Source organism: Colletotrichum spaethianum (genome assembly GCF_022836535.1).
Source record: "Colletotrichum spaethianum MAFF 239500 DNA, contig16, whole genome shotgun sequence".
Lineage (NCBI taxonomy): Eukaryota > Fungi > Ascomycota > Sordariomycetes > Glomerellales > Glomerellaceae > Colletotrichum > Colletotrichum spaethianum.
Window position 1 is genome coordinate 283,679 of NW_026054786.1, and position 18,616 is coordinate 302,294.

The following is an 18,616-nucleotide window of genomic DNA, read 5'->3' on the forward strand; positions in this document are numbered from 1 at the left end:
CTCATAGTCTGTATCAGTCCTGCGGCATCCTGGGCGCAACAGTCATGCCGCACAGCCTCCACCTTGGCTCCGGCGTCGTGCAGTCCCGCCTCAAGGAGTTCGACATGAAGGAGGGCAACCTTCAGGAGATCCCGCGCTCAGACACGATGACAACCGATGACAGCTACCAAAAGATCTTTTACTTCCCCTCCATGGCAGCCATACGGCACTGCATGAAGTTCTCCATCGCCGAGGTGGTCTTGTCCCTCTTCATCTTCGCCCTCTTCGTCAACTCGGCTATTCTCATTGTCGCCGGCGCCTCGCTGTACCAGGGCCATACGTCCCTTGCCTCGGATATCTTTGGCATGCACGACCTTTTGTCGAACAGCATCTCCTCCGCCGCGGGTGTCATCTTTGCCTTCGCTTTGTTGCTGTCCGGCGTGTCCGCGGGGTTGGTCTGCACCATCGCTGGCCAGCTCGTCAGCGAGGGCGCGCTAAACTGGCGCATGCGACCGTGGCTCCGCCGCCTTATAACGCGGTTGATCAGCGTTACGCCCACGATCGTCGTGGTCGCCGTCGCGGGGCAGTCCGGGCTTAGCAACGCGCTGACGGGGACGCAGGTTGTGCTTGGCACAGTTCTCCCCGTCATCACGGCGCCGCTCATCTACTTCACCTCGTTCAACAAGTATATGACGGTCGTCCCCGGTGCGGCGAGCTACGGGTCCGATACCGGTGTGGTGCCGGCGAGGAGGTTCAGCGCCGTGGGCGTCAAGATGGCGAACTCGTGGTGGGTGACGGTGTTGGCCGTGCTGATCTGGCTGATGATTACCGTCATGGTGGTTGCGAACCTGGTGTTGTTGGTGATACAAAGTGTCGGTTAACCCAACTAAAGAGAGGCGAGAGGTCGAGGACGCTCAAATGACTGATGATTGATGAATAACTTGTGTGCCCAGCGCTGCGATGTTCTTCTTTAGTTGTTCTTCGTTAATTATTTTACGAGGGTAGTAGATGAGGGAGAGCTAATAGGGGCTGTACATACCAAACCGAATCTAACTCACAACGTCGATACCACCAGGCTTCGCTTCTCAAAAGTCAAACATTATACTTCAGAAAACTGTTACTGGAAACATTTGTTTCTCTTTCGTCTCGAGTGCAGAGTACGAAACTTGCGAAGCCCGAAGCCCGAAGCCAGGGGAGAAAAGGGACACCATACGCAGCGCCACAAGGGGCAGTACTCTGGCAGGAAGCCAACCACCTGGACACCAAGATGGGTTTGGCCCAGGTCGGTGTTTGAAGAAACATGTATTGTCCTGATGAGCTCCCTAACGGTCCCGGGGCTGCGTTCATATTATGCTCGTTGGTCACATGGTACTCATGAGATACCGTGGACTGGAAGATTCGGACGCCTGAGTCTGCAAAGGTGCTTGTGGACCTTGTATCAAGTTGGGAAAGGAACAGGTGGTGACTTCGAACCATTCCCAAACTCCAAATATGCTGCAAGCGCATGTAGTGGCATTAAGATAGATGCACATATCCACGCTCAAGCAGTATCCCGTCTCCAAGGTAGATGGGTGATGAAAATCAAACGATCATAAAAGCGGTTGTTTAAATTGAGTCGCTCGCCTATGCAATTCCAATAGCACAACCAGCCGTACCCCCTGAACGCCAAGTTCTGCGTCGCAAAGTTCACTTCTTCGCCTTCCGCTTCCCCTTCCTCTCAGGAACACTGACACTCCCCTCCGCAACCTCCCCGGCCTCGACTTTCCCCTCGCTCTCCAGCTCCTTGAGCTTTTCCTGCCCCGAGATAAACATGGACAAGTCACGGTTCATTTCCTCCAGCTCGGCAATCTGTGCCCTGTACTCCTCATCCTTTTTCCGGAGCGCCTCGACCTCGGCGTTGTTGTGCTCCACGCGCTTCATTAGCCCCTGTGTGACTTGCTTCTCCTCCTGCAGAGCCTTGCCCATGTTGCGGGCGAGCTCCTGGGCCTTAGTAGCCTTGTTGCGGTCCCGTTCCGCATCGCGCTCGAGTTGGGGGATGACTTGAGTCCGGAGGCGTGTGAGTTCCGCCTTAAGGGTCGCATTCTCTTCTAATGCCCTGGTTGCCTGCGATGATGCGGTCTCGGCTGTCGCGGCCGCTTTGGAGGCCTTGTCTGCTACCTTGCTGAGCATTTCCTCGAAATACACCCGCTGTGACTCAAGTTGACTAGTCAGGAGGTGGGTGTACTCCAGACCGATGTTATCCAGCTTCGCTCGCGGGACAGTATCCTCGTAGCCACCCTCAGGACCATGATGATGGCCGTTGCTCCCTGGAAGCTCGACGACTTTGCCATCTCCCTTGTCGCGAATCAGACGGTGGACCCAGGTATCGCCAGCGTAGTCCCACACATGCTGCGTCTCCAGCTCCAAAGCGAAGCTATGTGCTGTCTCCTTCCAGTGGTCCTTGGCGTGACCACCCTTATACCGACCGCAGCCCACGTTGCCGCAGATGAGGCAAATCCACAAGTCATCTGAAGAGTCGCACACACTGCAAAGGTTCGATACTGACGACCCGAAAGGCTGCGTATACGGGTTCGACGGGTCATATGCCGTCTCTGGATTCGTATGTCGGCAGACTGGACATCCTGAGCCTTTCCAGTTTTGCAAGCAAGTACAGTGGAAGACGTGCTGGCAGGGGATAGTCATCAGACCAGTTGTATCGTCCATGCGCTCGAGGCACACTGGACAGGTCGGCAGTTCGACGAGATTTGGTGTTGGTGGAGGAAAGGGTTTCAAGCTGCTCGAAGCAGCGACTGACGAGGAAGATGTAAAAGGATCGTGATTGAGGTCGGGAAACGTGCGGTTCTCTCTTGTGGGCGTCTCGAACGTAATCGATTTGACGAAGACGACATGGCAAACTTGCGCCTGTAAAAAGTTTGTCAGTAACACCGCCAGTCAACAATTGCTCTGACTGCTCACCTCCATGCTGTTGAACACCTTTCCGTCAAACTCCTTCTGCCACTCGCGTGCCCTCTTACTGTTCCGGAACTTCAGTAGCACGAGGTAACGGTTCATCCTGGCCGTCATGACCATTCTGTAGTGACTGATGTCATCCCTCCATTTCTCGCCGACATATCCAAGAAAGTCGCCCGGAGTAAGATAACTGGGAACTGCGGGTATACACAGAGTCGTACACTCTTCCGCCTCGATGCCCTCGTCCTCTGAAGGGGGCAGTCCCAGGCCAGGCGTATCCTCTGCTTCGCGGTAGAAATGCACCACTCCCCAGCCGACCTCTGTATTCTTCGTTTCGAGCGGTACATACTTCGCCTTCGTGGACGTTCCCGTACCGCCAAATGTCGGACCAACGCCCAAGTCTGCGGTCGAGCTTGTCGCATCGGTCGCCATCTGGTACCTGTGTGCGTCGCCTTCCAAGTCGACGTCGATACTCTCGATGCTCACCTGCCCGAAACGCCAGTCCCTCACGGCCGTCTCTGGCCGGATTGCAACTGAAGAAGGCGGAGGGGGGAAGCTCTGCGTGCGCGCCCTCCACTGCCTCTCAGATATCCTTTCAATATTGCTGCCACTATCCTCCTTCACCGGTACCCTTGATGGACCGCAGTCGATGAGGTTGGGGCTCGGACTCTCGGTCGATGTTCGCAGTATACTCGCTCGGTAGGTGTCGGCGGGGTAAGGCGGCTCGAATGACTGCAGAGGCGAAGGCTGCGGTCGGTAAGAAGGGCTCAGTTTTTTGGAAGTCTTCTTCGAATGTGCAGGAAGTTCGGCGAAGATGTCGGCGCCTTTTGGGGGAAGCCAGAGATCATTGAGAGATGATAATGATGCTGCCTGAGCCTTCCCTTTCGTTCTCGTCGTGCCGTCGGTCGCGGGGCTGGAGGTGGGATAGAGCTCAAACTTCAAGTGGTAAAAGAAGGACCGCATAGCCTTTCTCAGCCTTGACGGCCGCTCGCTCCTGGACGATGCTGCCGCCGTCCTAGTTTTGTACGAGGCTGTGAGTGGTCTGGAAGGGAAAAGAGAGGCAAAAGAAATGGGAAGTCGTTATGGAGGCAAAAGAAGGTGTATTTCCAAGTGTTTCCAGAGGTTCCAGGAGCTTCTCATCTCGTGGCGCAACACGGAGACGGGCTAGGTGCATGTGTTCTGGGGAAGATAAATTTGGATGCAGGGTTCCGGCAGCTGTGGAAGTGATTCACTGCGGACTGCCCCACCATCCCATAGACGGATCCACCGAGTACGTCACTGATAAGGCAGTGGCCCAACATCAACACATATCACCTTTGCGAAGTAAACATGTAAAACAAAAAGATTAAGACTTAATAGAGTCTGGTATTGGTGCGCTTTCTTGAGCGCGAAGTGCCTAGATAATTTCTAGGTATTTGTGAAGATATCATCCATGCCATATCCCTTAATCATAACCCATGAACGCCGTTGCCCATAATCAGGTAGCTTCTGTATGTACCGAAGCCATCGCTTACTGGCCACCACGCAGGCGGAGGACGAGGTGAAGCGTTGACTCCTTCTGAATGTTGTAGTCAGAAAGGGTGCGACCATCCTCCAACTGCTTGCCAGCGAAAATGAGACGCTGCTGGTCAGGAGGAATACCCTCCTTGTCCTGGATCTTCGACTTGACGTTGTCGATGGTGTCCGAAGACTCGACCTCCAGCGTAATCGTCTTTCCGGTCAGGGTCTTGACGAAAATCTGCATACCACCACGAAGGCGGAGGACCAAGTGCAGGGTGGACTCCTTCTGGATGTTGTAGTCGGAGAGAGTACGGCCGTCCTCAAGCTGCTTGCCAGCGAAGATAAGACGCTGCTGGTCAGGAGGAATACCCTCCTTGTCCTGAATCTTGGACTTGACATTGTCGATGGTGTCTGACGATTCGACCTCGAGGGTAATCGTCTTACCGGTGAGAGTCTTAACGAAGATTTGCATACCACCGCGAAGACGCAGCACCAAGTGCAGGGTGGACTCCTTCTGAATATTGTAGTCGGACAGGGTACGGCCGTCCTCAAGCTGCTTGCCGGCAAAGATCAAGCGCTGCTGGTCGGGGGGGATGCCCTCCTTGTCCTGGATCTTCGACTTGACGTTGTCGATGGTGTCAGAGGACTCAACCTCGAGAGTGATGGTCTTGCCAGTGAGAGTCTTGACGAAGATCTGCATACCACCACGAAGGCGGAGGACCAAGTGGAGGGTAGACTCCTTTTGGATGTTGTAGTCGGAGAGAGTGCGGCCGTCCTCAAGCTGCTTGCCAGCGAAGATAAGACGCTGCTGGTCAGGAGGAATACCCTCCTTGTCCTGGATCTTCGACTTCACGTTGTCGATGGTGTCCGAAGACTCGACCTCAAGGGTGATGGTCTTGCCGGTGACTGTCAGAAGAAAGGTCAGTAACTGATGGGTGGAGGAACCGTCCCAACTCGGGGCAACTTACGGGTCTTGACGAAGATCTGCATGATGGCGACTTCGTGTGAATGTGTGTGTTCGGAGTGGTTGTGTATTGCAAGTTAGATGCTCGTGATCGAGATATTCGCTGATGGATTCGCAAAGCGAGAGCGTGTTGTAATGGATGTAGTGGGAAGAAGTGGAAGAGGTTGAGAGGAAGAGGTGAAGTGGTTTAAATACCAAGGTTGGAGGTTGGCCGGTCGGTCTGCTGGAGGAGGTGGGAGGGAAGGAGCCGGTTGAGTGGTGACTGACCGCGGAAGGGAAAGGAAGGAGGCCCTTGATTGGAGGCGCAGGGGCGAAAGGTGGAGCGGTTTATGCAGTGAGTGCCTTGTCTGGGGAATGGCGAATGATTCATCAGCAACTGCGCAAGTGCGAGAGGGCGCTAAAGTAGGCAGGAGCAAGCCGGAACCCTCCAGAACCAAGTGGGGTGTTCGATGAGAGGTAGAGATACTTCAACACACACCAACAAATAACCCAAACGGCCGTGCTGGAAAAGTACAGGTACTCTTGTCTTCGCTATCGGACTGCCTCTGCCCGCGAACCTGGAAAGGCTGGAACTCTGACTGCTGTGCCTGATGTCTCAGTTGCACTGGACGGTTGGCCACTCGCCGCCGCCGCTTCTTTGATCAGATGGTCTCGTTCATGCCACCGCCGCTGCAGCACTCTTAGTCCCAGGGAACCACTTGACACAAATGTGGCTTTCCAAAGATCAAAGATCTGTTTTTCCCTTGTTGCAATGCGAAATGGAATTTTCCCCAAGAAAAAGGAACATCACGATAGTTTCTGCTTCCCCAGACAGCCTTGGGGGGGGCGCGCTATCGGTGAGGAACTGATGGTTCGAGGACCCCCTCTCTATCACTAATCAACCCCTGTAGCTGCTCCGCCTCTTCCCGTCTTCTCTCCCAAGCCGTAAACATTAGCAATCGTCATCGCCGACGACAGACATTGGGGCTGAAGCGCTCGCCGAGAGCATCGCCAGGAATGCTTTTTCTTTGCCCCGCGGTTGCTCTCAGTCCAGCTTTGGTACGTATTCGACAGTCGGAAGAATGTCCATGGTTGGCAAGGCTGGCTTCGTCTGACACCTCGCTGGAATCACCGTGTCTCATTGCCTTGCAGACAAGCCGGACGCCAACCTTGCGCCCGAGGCCAAAGACATCCGCCCCGACCGCGAATTGTCACTGACAAACAAGCGCCCCACCCGCCACCCTGATGCCGGCCAGTCCTCTGGAAACACCCAACTGACTGAGCAGAAGGTTGTGTCACACCGGTCGCTCTCTCACCCCCGAACTCGCCACCTTTGGGGCCTCTTAGTCAATCTTTGCCTCGTCCGAAGACTCGCTTGGCTTACCCATGGAAACCTTCTATCGACTTCAGAAGAACACGTTGTCATTGACGGCTGTTTATTTTTTAAGTTGGCATTTGGCCTCACGACGGCCTCTTACATCTGTGCAACACCAGCCTCCCCCCGTGGCCGGCAGTCAGTCTTCCCTCGACACGGGCAAAACGGCAAAATGCGGAGAAAAGACAGAGGACCGGCGAAACCGGGTTAGATGACAATCCGACGTCATCCCCCAAGGACACCCAGCCTCTTCGACCCTGGTTTTACCTGAACCATCGCCAGAACGGGAACAGACACCACAACAACCTTTTCGGCCGACCTCAACAATACTCGGAACGGCCAACTGAGGGTGCAAACGAAAGACACACCTTTAGAAAGCACGGGTGGAAGACGAACCATCGCCGAGCAACCTCCGTCTCTGCCTGCCAACCCCATCGTCCCCCGAAGCGACGCTTTCGTGCTATCGCGGGATAGGGGATGGCGACATCGGTGTTCCCCTGCTTGGACCTTATCGCGACATCTGTCCACGCGCGCACTCCGAGTGCTTCGCTCGCACTGACATCGGCCACGCCTGACGACAGCATGCAAGCTTGAGTCCCTTGTCAACGTGGCAGCCCATTCCTGCAGCAGACCGCAACCACCACTATCCGCATCCTCTTCCAGCCTCCCCTCCCATTGGGTTGGACCTAAAAGCGCCAAAGCCCCTTCCCTGCTCTCACTTGCTCAAAAGGGTACTTTCACTCACCTAATCCCCGCAGAGACTTATCTCTTACAGGCTGTGCTATCCTATCTAATCTACAGTCTTTGCTTGCCTTGATGTCGATTGCCCCGATTGGCAGTATCATGTCGTTCAAACGGTGCATGCGGCCTCTCACTCATTACATCGTGTCAATTCACTAGAGAGGTTTGAGGTCATAAAGTTGATGGCCATGAAACAAACAGTTCGATATATCGATTTTTGGCCTAACGACAACAGCATAATGCCGATACCGGCCAATGTGCCTCTCCAAATCTTGGAAAGCTTTTTTTAAGGGGGCCATTCCTTTGCCCAATTCCAATGCATATCATAATCGTCTATGCTTGCTATGCTCTGTCATTTGCCTGTCGTGCCGGCATGATCGTCTCCATGAACGTCTCTAGCGCATGTCGCGTCTCTCTTTGCCGCTGCACAGCCCTTCGCGCCTGCGCGCGACTCCAGACCACCAACCCCAGAAGTTTCGAGTCATACATTCGTAATTTGAATCATGATAAAAGGTCGTAACACATCGCGATGAATCGTCGTGGTGGGGAGGTGACCAGCCGAAAAGAAGTGAACTGAAGAGGTGGGGGAGAGATACTTGTGTGTGTGGTGTCTCGTTCAACGCCGTCGCTGTGACTCGAAATAACAAAAGAGATGAAAGGAAATTGCCCACCCTGGGGGGCTTTTAAAAAATCATAGTTTCAAGAAAGAAATATATGGCAGCAATAATAGCACAGTGGAGGTCATTTAGTTGGCCCGGATAACGAGCTTCGACAGGAACTTGTTGGACAGGCAGTCAAAGTCGTTGCGGTCGAAGCTGGCATCAGGGCGTGTGCGCAGGTATGCCTCTGTTTGAGTCGTTAGTAAATTTGCAATTGTCGCAAGCGGACATGGAGTTGCTTACCGTGCTTGATAACATGCTGACGAACTTCAGTCATGGCTTCGCAGACAGCGACGTTGTTGTTCAGGAGGTGGCCGTGCTTGGCGGTGTCCCAGTCCATGAAGGCAGGAAGCTTCTGGGAGATGGCGTGGAAGAGGCCGACAATGACACCGACGGGAGTGGTCTCCATGTCGTTGCAGAACTTGTTAACGGCAGCCGGGTCAGGCACGCGGTAGTGGCAGTCGAACTGCATCTCCTCCCAAACAGCAAGGAGAATGGAGGCCAGCATGAAGATGGTGGGCCAGTTCTTGAGACGCTCTCCGCTGTAGACGCTCGAGTACAAAGCAGACAGCTCCTCGAGAATCTCCTTCTGCAGCTCTCGCCACATGTCGGCCATGGCGCACTTAATCTGGAAGTTGATCATGACAGGGGCGACAGTCTTGCCGTAGAACTTGGAGTCCTCGTCGTCAATCTGGCCGTCGAGGGGAATCTCCTCGCCTTGGCTCTCAACCATGGTGATGTGCAGGGTGAGGTTGTAAGCGAGCACCAGCTTGAGGGCCTTGCGAATGACGGGCATACGCTCCTTGACGTAGTAGCGGTGGGCCGTCTTCAGGATCTCTGTGATGAAGGGAGTGCCCTCGAAGTGGTCCTCGATGAAGTCCTCAAAGCCACCATCGATGTGCTTATCAAGGTAGTCGGAGAGAGCCTCAACGGAAACACCCTTGGCGCCGACATCGAGCCTCTCGGTGCGAAGCTCAAAGTCAATGGGCTCCTGGTCGGTCAGGCAAGACTCAACCCAGTCAACCTGGAAGCAGCTCTCGTCGGCAACGTAAACCTCGCGGACGTAGACGGGAAGGGCAAAGCCGTAGCCGTGGGTGATCCACATGACCGTCTCGTTCTGAGCGAAGCCCTTGACATTGTAGACGGAGACACCCCGACCAAGGTGGCGTTCGTAGTCGGCCTTCCAGTCCTTCATGAAGTAGCCGATGTCCTTGATGTCAATGCGAGTGCAAGGAACCTGCCAGAGTCTGGCGTGAGACGGCTGGCAACCAGCACACGGCTCACCCTTGTCACAGGTCTTCTTCAAGAACTTGCAACGCAGGCAGGCACGAAGCTTTCTGATCTCGCTGGCCTGCTTACGCTGCTCGGGAAGAAGAGGGCCCTTCCTGCGGCCAACCTTCTTCACTTCGGTGCCGTCCTTCTTACCAGTTGAAGTGCGACGGATGACAGCCTTGGTAGCCTTGCCGGTGACGGGGCTCCGTCTCTGGCCCGAGTTTCTCCGGGCGGTGGTGAGAATGGGGGGAGACGTGGCGCCGGAGCCGCTGGCGGGCGTCGGGCGGGGCGGCGTAGTCGAGCTCTTGATCGGCATGGGAGGGACGGCAGCTGCAGGGCTGACTGTATCGTGGTTGTGAGCATGAGTGTGAGCATGAGCGTGGTTGTGGGCGTGGCTATGGTTGTGGTTGTCTCCGAAGCAGTTGCGGTGCGATCCGGCATCGACATATCCATCGGACTCGGGCGAAAAGGGCGAGATGGGGAACGGGGCAATCTCCTCATAGCTGCCAAGCTCAAAAGAGTTGGCGCCGTCTGACGAGTCCGAATTGGTTCTCAAGTGCAGAGTCTGGCCAGGGTTGAAAATAGCCGCATTGGATTGGGCTTGCTGGAAGTGGTCGAATCCGGCTCCAGAACCCTGCTCGACAACCATTGACCAGCCCTCACCATTGCTGGAGCTGGGCAGGGACAGGACCTCGAGGAAAGTGCCGGTCGGCGAGTTGCTGCCGATGCTATGTGACAGCCCTTCAATCTGAAGAGCCGAGGCGGCGGCCTGGATGTCGTGCCAGCTTTCCATACCCATGTTCCAGTTCATAGCCGGAACAGTCTCATCCATGGGGGCATCGTGTTGAATGCCGAAGCGAGTTGGAAGTTTGCCGCCTGCAGTGCTTGCGTCGTCGCCGGAAGGAAGTCGATGGGATTTGTCTGGAAGCCAGGGGCATACGGGTTGTAGGTGACGGGCATGTAGGCGTCGGAGACAAACTGAGAGTAATCGGGCAGTCCATGGGGCGTCTGTTGCTGCTGGTGCTGGTGTTGTTGAAGGGCCCAGTCGGTCAACGAGTTGACGGGTTGCTGATACGGCGAGTGTTGCGAGTGCTGGCTCAGAGGTGATGAGCTATGTGAGGGCGAGTGGGCTTGCTGGTCCTCGGGGGGCTCGAGGCTGCGACGTTCGAGGTCATATCCAGAGGAATGGGCCAGATTCTCGGAGCGGGCATGTTGGTGACGCTCTGGGGGCTATTCTGGGATGAGGGGATTTGCGAGGCGTAGGAAAACCGGTCCCGCTGGTCGAAAGAGGAGAGGTCCAAGAGGCCGTCGCCTCCACTCGAATCGAAGTTGACGTTCATGTTTGGTGAGATCAGTCGTGGGAAAAGGTCCAACAACGGAATAGGTGTAAGTCGAGGGACGGGAGTTGGGGCGCAGATATGGGCTTTTTCCCCAGGACACCGCTCTTTCGTCGGGGCGTCGAGGATGTGGATGAGGGTAGCAAGAAACCTTCTACGCTGAGGCGACCAAGGTTTTGGGGGACGGCAAAGGTGGGTTGAGAGGGATTCGGGTGGTGAAGAAGGCGAGAGGACTTGATCGGGGGCCCAGAAGCGGGCATGCGTGGGTGAAGAGGAACGACGACGAGCCCGCGAAAGAAGCGGTGAGAGATGCAGTTGAACGTCCAGCCCCGGCCGGGAGCCAGAGCCAATGAACGGGGCCGGTGGACCTTCTGCAGCTGCACGAGTGTGGAGCGGAGACGACCGGGGGGGCTGCTCGAGTTGCGCCAGTGGGAAGGAGGGTTGGCGGATGGGGGGAGGAGACACTGGGAAGGGTGGAAGGGTGGAAGGGTGGAAGGGGGGCGGCTGCTCACGAGGACCACTTTCTCACCCAAGCCTGTCCAATCAACCAGCCGCCTCCGTGTGAGTGAGACTGTGTTCCATGTCAGTCCATACTGTATTTTGCAGGCGGGCCAAGCCTTTACCTTAGCGGGTAGAGAACAGTGGGATGGGCGGTTGTAAAACGTGTCGCTAACACTGGACTGGACAGAAGTTGCTGAATGCTGGCCTCCCATCAGACCCTGTTCCATGGCGGAATGGCTGGAGGTCGATATTGGACGGCGCAGAAAGCGAGACCCGATAGCTCTCAACGGTACGTACCTCCACACCCGGGATTTGACAATCCCAGCCTGAGCCGCTGCTATCGCAGCCTCCATCAGTACGTAGTGCGGTACGTATCTCCAGTTGCTCTCCACCTTGGAAGCGTCAATGGAAACGTTCTTTCCCGCCTTTGGCGAGGTTTCTGAACCCTCCCTCCATCCCCCCATCCTCCTCCCCACCATCACGATGTCCATGTAGGTACCAAAGTCACTTTTCACTCACTGTGCCTTTCACTCTTACTCTCACTCCTCAGTGCAAGCCTCACGATCCCACGCATGTGGACAACCACCACCGGCAATAGTCACACGCTCGCCAATGCCATCGCTGCCATGATTAAATGACGCTGCCCCTCCCCATATTGTCTGCTCGCTGCCACGAATCATGAGTGCTACATCGGGGTTGGTGAGCACAAGTCAGCCATCGTGCCTCCAACGGTTTGCCTCTCTCAGCATCCGTGTCAAAATGTCACACCTGATCCAGAGCCCACATTCCAGACCTCTCCTCGTGCCTGCAGCACGCAGGCCAAAGAGGCAATAGTTTAAAACAGGAGGTTCCGGATGATGGTCTAGTGGACCTCTCTTCCTCTCTCTCTGGTCCTCCTCGTACGCTTCCTTCACGAGCCAGCCGGCGCCAAACCAGCAAAAGGCCTGGAGCCCTCGGAAGCTGGTCCTGGAGCTGGACCTGGAGCTGGCCATCGGCACTGGGCTGCAAGCTTGAACTGCCTGCGACGCCCCTCGCCTCTCGCTTGACGCTGCTGCAGCCGCCACCCCCTAGCGGTTATCGCCAAACACGTCCGGCACTCCCCATCGATTCCTGCTCTAAACTGGGCGAGACGTGAGTGAACGATTGATTGACAATGGTGGGTGTGTAACATGGGCATTCCGATCTGCAACTCTGCAAAACAACACAGACCGGGCTGCCCCGAAGCATTCGTCCGTTATTGCGACGCGGGAGACGCACACACACAGGCCACGGACGTTGGCCGGCTGCTGGCCAGGGCTCCATTCGATTAGTCTTCCGACCGTGCTCCCGTTCTCCTTTAGCTACTGTGGCAGCAAATGTATGGCTTGTACGGATACACTGACTGGTTGCTGCGCCTGCAGTGCAACCGACACGGCGACGCGGTGCAGCCATCAAGGCAATGTGGACGAGGCATGAAAAAGGACAGCACACAGTGCAGACGGGAATGGAAAGACGATGCGCCCACGGCCTTCTGGGAAACGATCAGCTCCTCACGGCAATGGGTCGGCTTTCAACGGGCAACTCTATCTGCACCTCGCGTCAACGGCACATCGGCCCCCCCTCCTCTTGTCTCCCTCCTTCCGGCAGGGTCCTGTCCGTATCTGTACTATCGCCGTTGCTTGCAGCTTGCGTATCCATTCGTGGCATCATGTTCACCCCGGACAACCGACATCGACGAGATGAATAAAGTGGCATCGCTGTCGCCCTGTTTCTACAAGCGGTAATGCCGAACGAACAAAACAAGGTGGAAAACCGCCCACTGACAGCCTCGGCCGGGAAAATTCAATTAGCCCTCGTCCGCGATGAAAACCTGGCTTTCTCGACCCTTACCATGGTGCCAAGCCCACAGTGGCTGGGGGGGGGAGTCAGGGCCACATCTCTCACCACCGACCAGACCCTTCGGAGTTTTCGACCGGCCCCCTACCACCGCAGCCGGAGCCCCACGAGAATGGACTAGAGCAGCCATTGATGAGTCGTCTGTTGCGCAAGGTTTCGATCGCAAGTTGCCGCAGATCTACCATGGCACATTAGCAAACGCAAGGATGAAAATCTTCTCGTACGGGCTCCAGTCGATAACGGGTCCAAAGGCCAGACGCCTGCACCTCTGCGCGCTGCCGTGCTCTATACGGATACCTCATGCGAGTTGCTCGACGGCAAAAAGAGACGACGACGACGACGCCCCTCGCGCTTGCGAGGCGCTGGTAGCAGCCGGCTCAACAAAAACCTAGACGAACCACGGGCCCTTGTCCACTCCTCTCGAACCTGGCTACCGTATATCCCTCGGCCGATGAACCGCATCATCGCTCCAGACTGCAGGTGGGCGAAGCCACCTTTGCCAATGGCCCAGTTCGCCTTGCCTACTGGTGCACTGCACTACACTACACAGTCCTGGGCTTTAGCGACGGAACGACCTGATGTTTCCGATGCTCCTCTCCCCCCACATCGTGGAGACGACCTGCGTCCGGATTGTCTTCTTGCAGACCCCGCCTCTGCTGGGCACTGAGCTCCAAAGGGGGCTCTCCTGCATGTTGGCCGGTAGCAACCATCCGTAGCTGGCTTCTAGCTATTTTGGAACGTCACAGAGGCCTGAAAGCTGGTTGCCTGGTTGAGAAGGATTGGGCGATACGCGGTGCTGCCATGGCACGATGGACGGTTCGTTCGGCTTGGTGGGGAACCCCTCGCGGGAATAGTTTCTTCCTGGCGGATCGCTGAATCATGAGCCAAGTGGTTCGACGGTTCGCTAGCTGTCACGGCTGTCACCCTCCCGGTGGTTGGTTGAAAAATCCGGTCCAGTCCAAGAACAAGATGGATAGCGGGGTGCCGGCGCAGAGACCATTGCGAGGCTTCAGCAGATCTCCCTCCTCTAGTGTAGTGTAGCTCGAACAACGAAGGAGGGGGCCCTGGGTGCACAGCCCTCAACCTGTCAAACGAACCAGTTGCAGATGACGAAACAAGTCGCAGTACAGGGTCCAGGCTTGCTCGTCGAGAAGCCGAGCTCGACGCGGTGCGGCAATCAACCAGCAGCAGCTTAACACGATGGGCCAATACCCACCCCGTATCACGGATGATGTCTGGAGATGCGTTGCGATATTGAAAGGATTGCTCGGAATCAGGGTGCATCCCGACCTCGAGACGGCCACACAAACAACTCTTGCCTTGACCAGGCGATCAACGTCGCAAGCGGGAGGTCTCTTTTAGCCCTTCTTTGCCGCGCCGAACGCACGTCTCCCCAGTTGGCTTCGCCCGCAAATAAGGCACATCAGATCTGCATCAGCTTCCCGATCGATGCCGCCTGTTCCCAGCCTACTTCGTTCACGACGACGGCCAGACCCTGCCAGACACACATAAGAAACGGAAAGGGGCACTGGACGTCGGGCATCTTAATCGATAGTTGATCCGACATGTCCACTTCCAGAGGCACCGTTCTACCACAGTACGACGGCAATTCGTATCAGTTGCCTCTTATCGGCTGCCCGCATTGATAGCATAAAAAATGGCACATCATCGTGCATACTCTACCTCTAACCACCTTGGTTTCTCCGTCATCTGTTGGTCGGCCGGACCCCACACGGACCGGATACGTCCTGGGCATACCTACCAGAGAAACGAGATGGCGCGCGTGGTCTGAAGCAGATATCCGCCGAAGCCGATGTCGTACGAAAGCCACGAAAACCAGGACCCAATGTCAGAAAAGGGCAATTGTCTCGTTTGAGCTGCGAACCTCGTGCCAAAGTGAATCAAAGTTTCATCGTCAAATTCCGACCCGGCACCGGGGCGGAGATGCAAGAAGGCAACGAAATCGCCCGGCAGCGATGCGGGCAAGAGTCATTTTCCCACACGGCCATTGGGTGCCAGACAGAGCTCTGGAGCAGGCCGGCAAGGGGCTCGTTCAGGTACAGTCGTGTCTCCCCGCCATCGCCCCCCTTCAATGCCTGCCTTTTTAGACGGCAAAAGAAACCTGCTGCAAGCCATCCCCTGGATTTCGAATGTGCGGTGTGAGATTTCCCGTCTGAAAGAAAACGCCCGGTTGTGCCCGCCGGCCAATCATGGCGGCTGGTCTGTTGGCCGTTGGCGGGATTCGTCCGAGGACGTTGTCGGCCTACTGTCTTCCTTGCATTACGTGATGCAAGTAATGCATCTGGCTACCGTTTGAACACTCGGGAGAGACAGGAGACTACTCGAGACAGCAAGCTATCGATCCAACGCGTCGGCTCGACCCCATGTGGCTGTCTGATGTCCTCCAAGCACATGATAAACCGGTTGTTAAGTGACAGCTTTGGGAAGTCAATTCGTCGAGTTGATAAGGGATTCAAGTTGAACCACGGCGAAGCCAATTGGGACGGGAACCTCTGTAAATGATTGCGTATGGGGCTGCTCGATTATCGCAACCCCTCTTGGTACCCCTCCTCTTTTGACGCGGGGCACCGGACCTTCGCCTTCTCCTTGGCCAATTCAACCTCACTCCCCATCTCTAGCAACCACCCTCGCGGATTGAGGTTCTCTACAACGATCGGGAAAGAGCCCGGTGGCCAATTCAATTACCGATGGCAAGCCTTGGTGGACGTTCCTGGCGAGCTTAGCTCGAGGCCAGACCACTGTATCGCCTCATTGTCATCACGGCGCCGTCCGCCTCTAGTGAGGGTGCTCGGATCTCTCAAAGGTCTTGACCGCTTGTTCTTGATGCCGGCGGTATGTGTGTGCGAGCGTGTGTGTGGCTCACGCTCTATAAACACTTCCAACGTCGTCTCCCAAAGTGCCACCACGTTTCCGTTGCAATCGTACGAATGTAATGGATCTGCCGGGCTTGGAGGCGTCCCCAATGGGGAAATCCTCCCCAGTGCAGCTGGAAGTGCAGGCAGCTGAAGATATTCGAATCCTCTCGAATGGAGAAACACATGCAAAATCTGTGCTGCTTGGCTCATGCAGGGACGCAACGATGATGTGCTGGCTCCAGTAGTATCCCGGGCAAAGGCTGACCGCTCAGCGGTGCGAGGGCGGAAAAACCTGGATGCCGCACATGAAGTGTGTGTGGACACATTGGCCTCTTGTTCTCGGGGAACACCACGACAGGCAACCGTTTGCCTTACTTGTAAGTAATTGGCGCCAATATTGCTAAGGGCATTTGCATCGTCTCCGTTGTGTGTTGTCATGAAACTCTTTAGGTGGAGGGTTGCGTCATTACCCAGTCGTACGCCTCAAGAATAATTAAAGTCTAAAGACAAATTAAGGGTTCAGGTACCCAATACTGCTTGGGCGTCAATGAGTCAATGGTTTGCGTGAGCTCACAACTGTTTCTTTCTTGTTTGATGTTTTCTAAATTCATCTGATCACTTTAACGTCAACCAAGTGAGACGGATATTGGAACTCTCGGGTCCTAACTTTGGGATAATTACACGACATCTGTTGAAGCTGGGTTAAGCATTCTTCAATTCTATAGTCTTCTACCATATTGCTGTCATCCTCCACCCGGGAGAGAATTGTGGCTCACATGTTTCCTTGCTTCTCACAATGGTCGTCGTTGAATAAGACACTGCTCCAGGCTAGTCATTCCTCTTGAGTCGTTGTGAAGCGAGTGCTTCCGGCTCCTCAACCACCCATCTGGCCTCAGTATAACGAGCTTCCTAGATTCTTGTCTCTTTCATCTGTCTTCTTATCTGCATCACAAACAACCTTCCCGTTGTCACTTGTATTATCCACGAGAACACAGAGACACCGCGAAGGGTGGAAGCCCGTGGCTGCACTGGACAAGGACGAACCAGCGCCATATTATCAGCAAACGCAATGACTCACCTGACATGTGTCGACAGCGTCACCGAGTTCAAGAAAAGGTCTCGAGCCAGGCGGATATGTCCATCTATCGTAAGGCTCCTTTAGGACATTCCGTATGAATGCCTCGACAAAGTTCCCTTTGTTCAATGGCCTGCACGAGCTGATCTTGTCGTTGAAGTTTGTAAATCAGACGAACACGGTGTTAGAAGACTGGCACGAAGTGGTGTATGACCTCTATCATCGGATCGGGTCAGGACTAGATGGATATAGTTTCGGGCCCGGGCGGATAGAAGACCGGACGAGATTGAGTTGCTGCATTGTTTCTTGTCCCAACGGTCAAGCGCTTTCTATACCTTCAGAGACATAGCCTGTTTGTTGAGTTTCCGGTGTCTATGTTTAGCCAGTAACAGTATATCTATGCCAAGGTATGGTAGGCTGATGCTTTATTAGATGCATTTTCCATCATTACCGTATCCCCTCATTTTCGCCCAGTCATCCTCTCTGCTCAACCGTTCCGGCAATCTCTCTAAATCCCAGTTTTTATTTTATTTTCCTAAGTATATTATTTCTTACATTCATGTGTGCCACTTCTCAAGACAAATATGAATCTCGTTTATTCTAAGTGCCTGCAATCACTATAGGAGGTGGTGAACTTTATGGTAATATATCTAATCTGAAGCTCTGGTGTTACCTATGCGCACGAGGAATGACCGTGGTCCTGGAGATAAGGAGTGTTTGAAGGAACACCCTCGGTCTCATGTAATGATGTGATGCATGTTTGGGTCAAAGTTCGGTACTCCGACCTTTGCGATTGAAGAAAGAAGTCAGTCCGCGTAAAAAGGCACTAGCCAACATTTGTCACTCTGCAAAGGCTCGGTTATAAGAGGGTTGAACTGTTTATAATATAAAAAAGGAGGATATTTTGTTTATCTAAAACAGCGAGCATAACGATAAAGGTTATTGGGCTAAGCCTGACGACTCCAACCCATGGGATCAAGATTAGCCGTAAAAAGTCAAATTGGCCAAGGGATAGTTTATGTACATTATTTTCATCATGAATCCAGCTTCAACCCAGTATGTGGACTACCGGTGCCCTTTAGAGCCAAGCCATGTTTCCTATCCTGCTAGTCGGATTGAGTAAGCTGCAAGCAATGATTGAGTGAAGTGAAATCATAGGAGGCAGCCACATAAGGCAGCCAGAAAAATGCACATCCACCGGGCTGGCTGTGCTCACCGCGGATGCAAATAAGCCCAATTTCAGCCCAATCCAAGCCTCTGCTTCTGCCCGATGCCGTGCCTTTTTTTCTGCAATCATAGATGACCTGCAAATTTTCACGACCTCATCAGTGGCAAACTCGCCCTCAACATCGTTGAGCGCTCCGATGATATGGCATCACCGGACGACATCGCCCCCAGTCTCTGGGCTGCTGCAACGAAGAGGCTATCAGATGCCGAGAAGGACCAGCTTTTTAAGATAGTATTTGACAGCAACACACTTTCTCAACAGCTCCTGGAACTCGTTCGAGAGAAGCAGCAAGAGTGCATAGAGCGA

At 54.7% G+C, this 18,616-nt stretch overlaps 4 protein-coding genes across 4 annotated transcripts; 1 reads left to right on the top strand and 3 right to left on the bottom strand.

Moving 5' to 3' along the window:
* Positions 1–44: 44 nt before the first annotated feature.
* On the top strand, positions 45–860 carry ColSpa_06589 (manganese transporter SMF1; the record flags this gene model as incomplete). The annotated part of the gene is made up of 1 exon (XM_049272801.1): positions 45–860. The coding sequence occupies one exon, from the start codon at positions 45–47 to the stop codon at positions 858–860; it is 816 nt and encodes a 271-aa protein (XP_049128758.1).
* An 805-nt stretch (positions 861–1,665) lies between these two features.
* Positions 1,666–3,891, bottom strand: ColSpa_06590 (RNA 3'-terminal phosphate cyclase; the record flags this gene model as incomplete). Its single annotated transcript, XM_049272802.1, has 2 exons — positions 1,666–2,880; positions 2,935–3,891. The coding sequence occupies 2 exons, from the start codon at positions 3,889–3,891 to the stop codon at positions 1,666–1,668; spliced, it is 2,172 nt and encodes a 723-aa protein (XP_049128759.1).
* Positions 3,892–8,232: 4,341 nt separating this feature from the next.
* Positions 8,233–10,217, bottom strand: ColSpa_06591 (satratoxin biosynthesis SC3 cluster transcription factor SAT20; the record flags this gene model as incomplete). The annotated part of the gene is made up of 2 exons (XM_049272803.1): positions 8,233–8,333; positions 8,390–10,217. The coding sequence occupies 2 exons, from the start codon at positions 10,215–10,217 to the stop codon at positions 8,233–8,235; spliced, it is 1,929 nt and encodes a 642-aa protein (XP_049128760.1).
* Positions 10,218–10,225: 8 nt separating this feature from the next.
* On the bottom strand, positions 10,226–10,758 carry ColSpa_06592 (uncharacterized protein; the record flags this gene model as incomplete). The annotated part of the gene is made up of 2 exons (XM_049272804.1): positions 10,226–10,574; positions 10,688–10,758. The coding sequence occupies 2 exons, from the start codon at positions 10,756–10,758 to the stop codon at positions 10,226–10,228; spliced, it is 420 nt and encodes a 139-aa protein (XP_049128761.1).
* Positions 10,759–18,616: the final 7,858 nt, after the last annotated feature.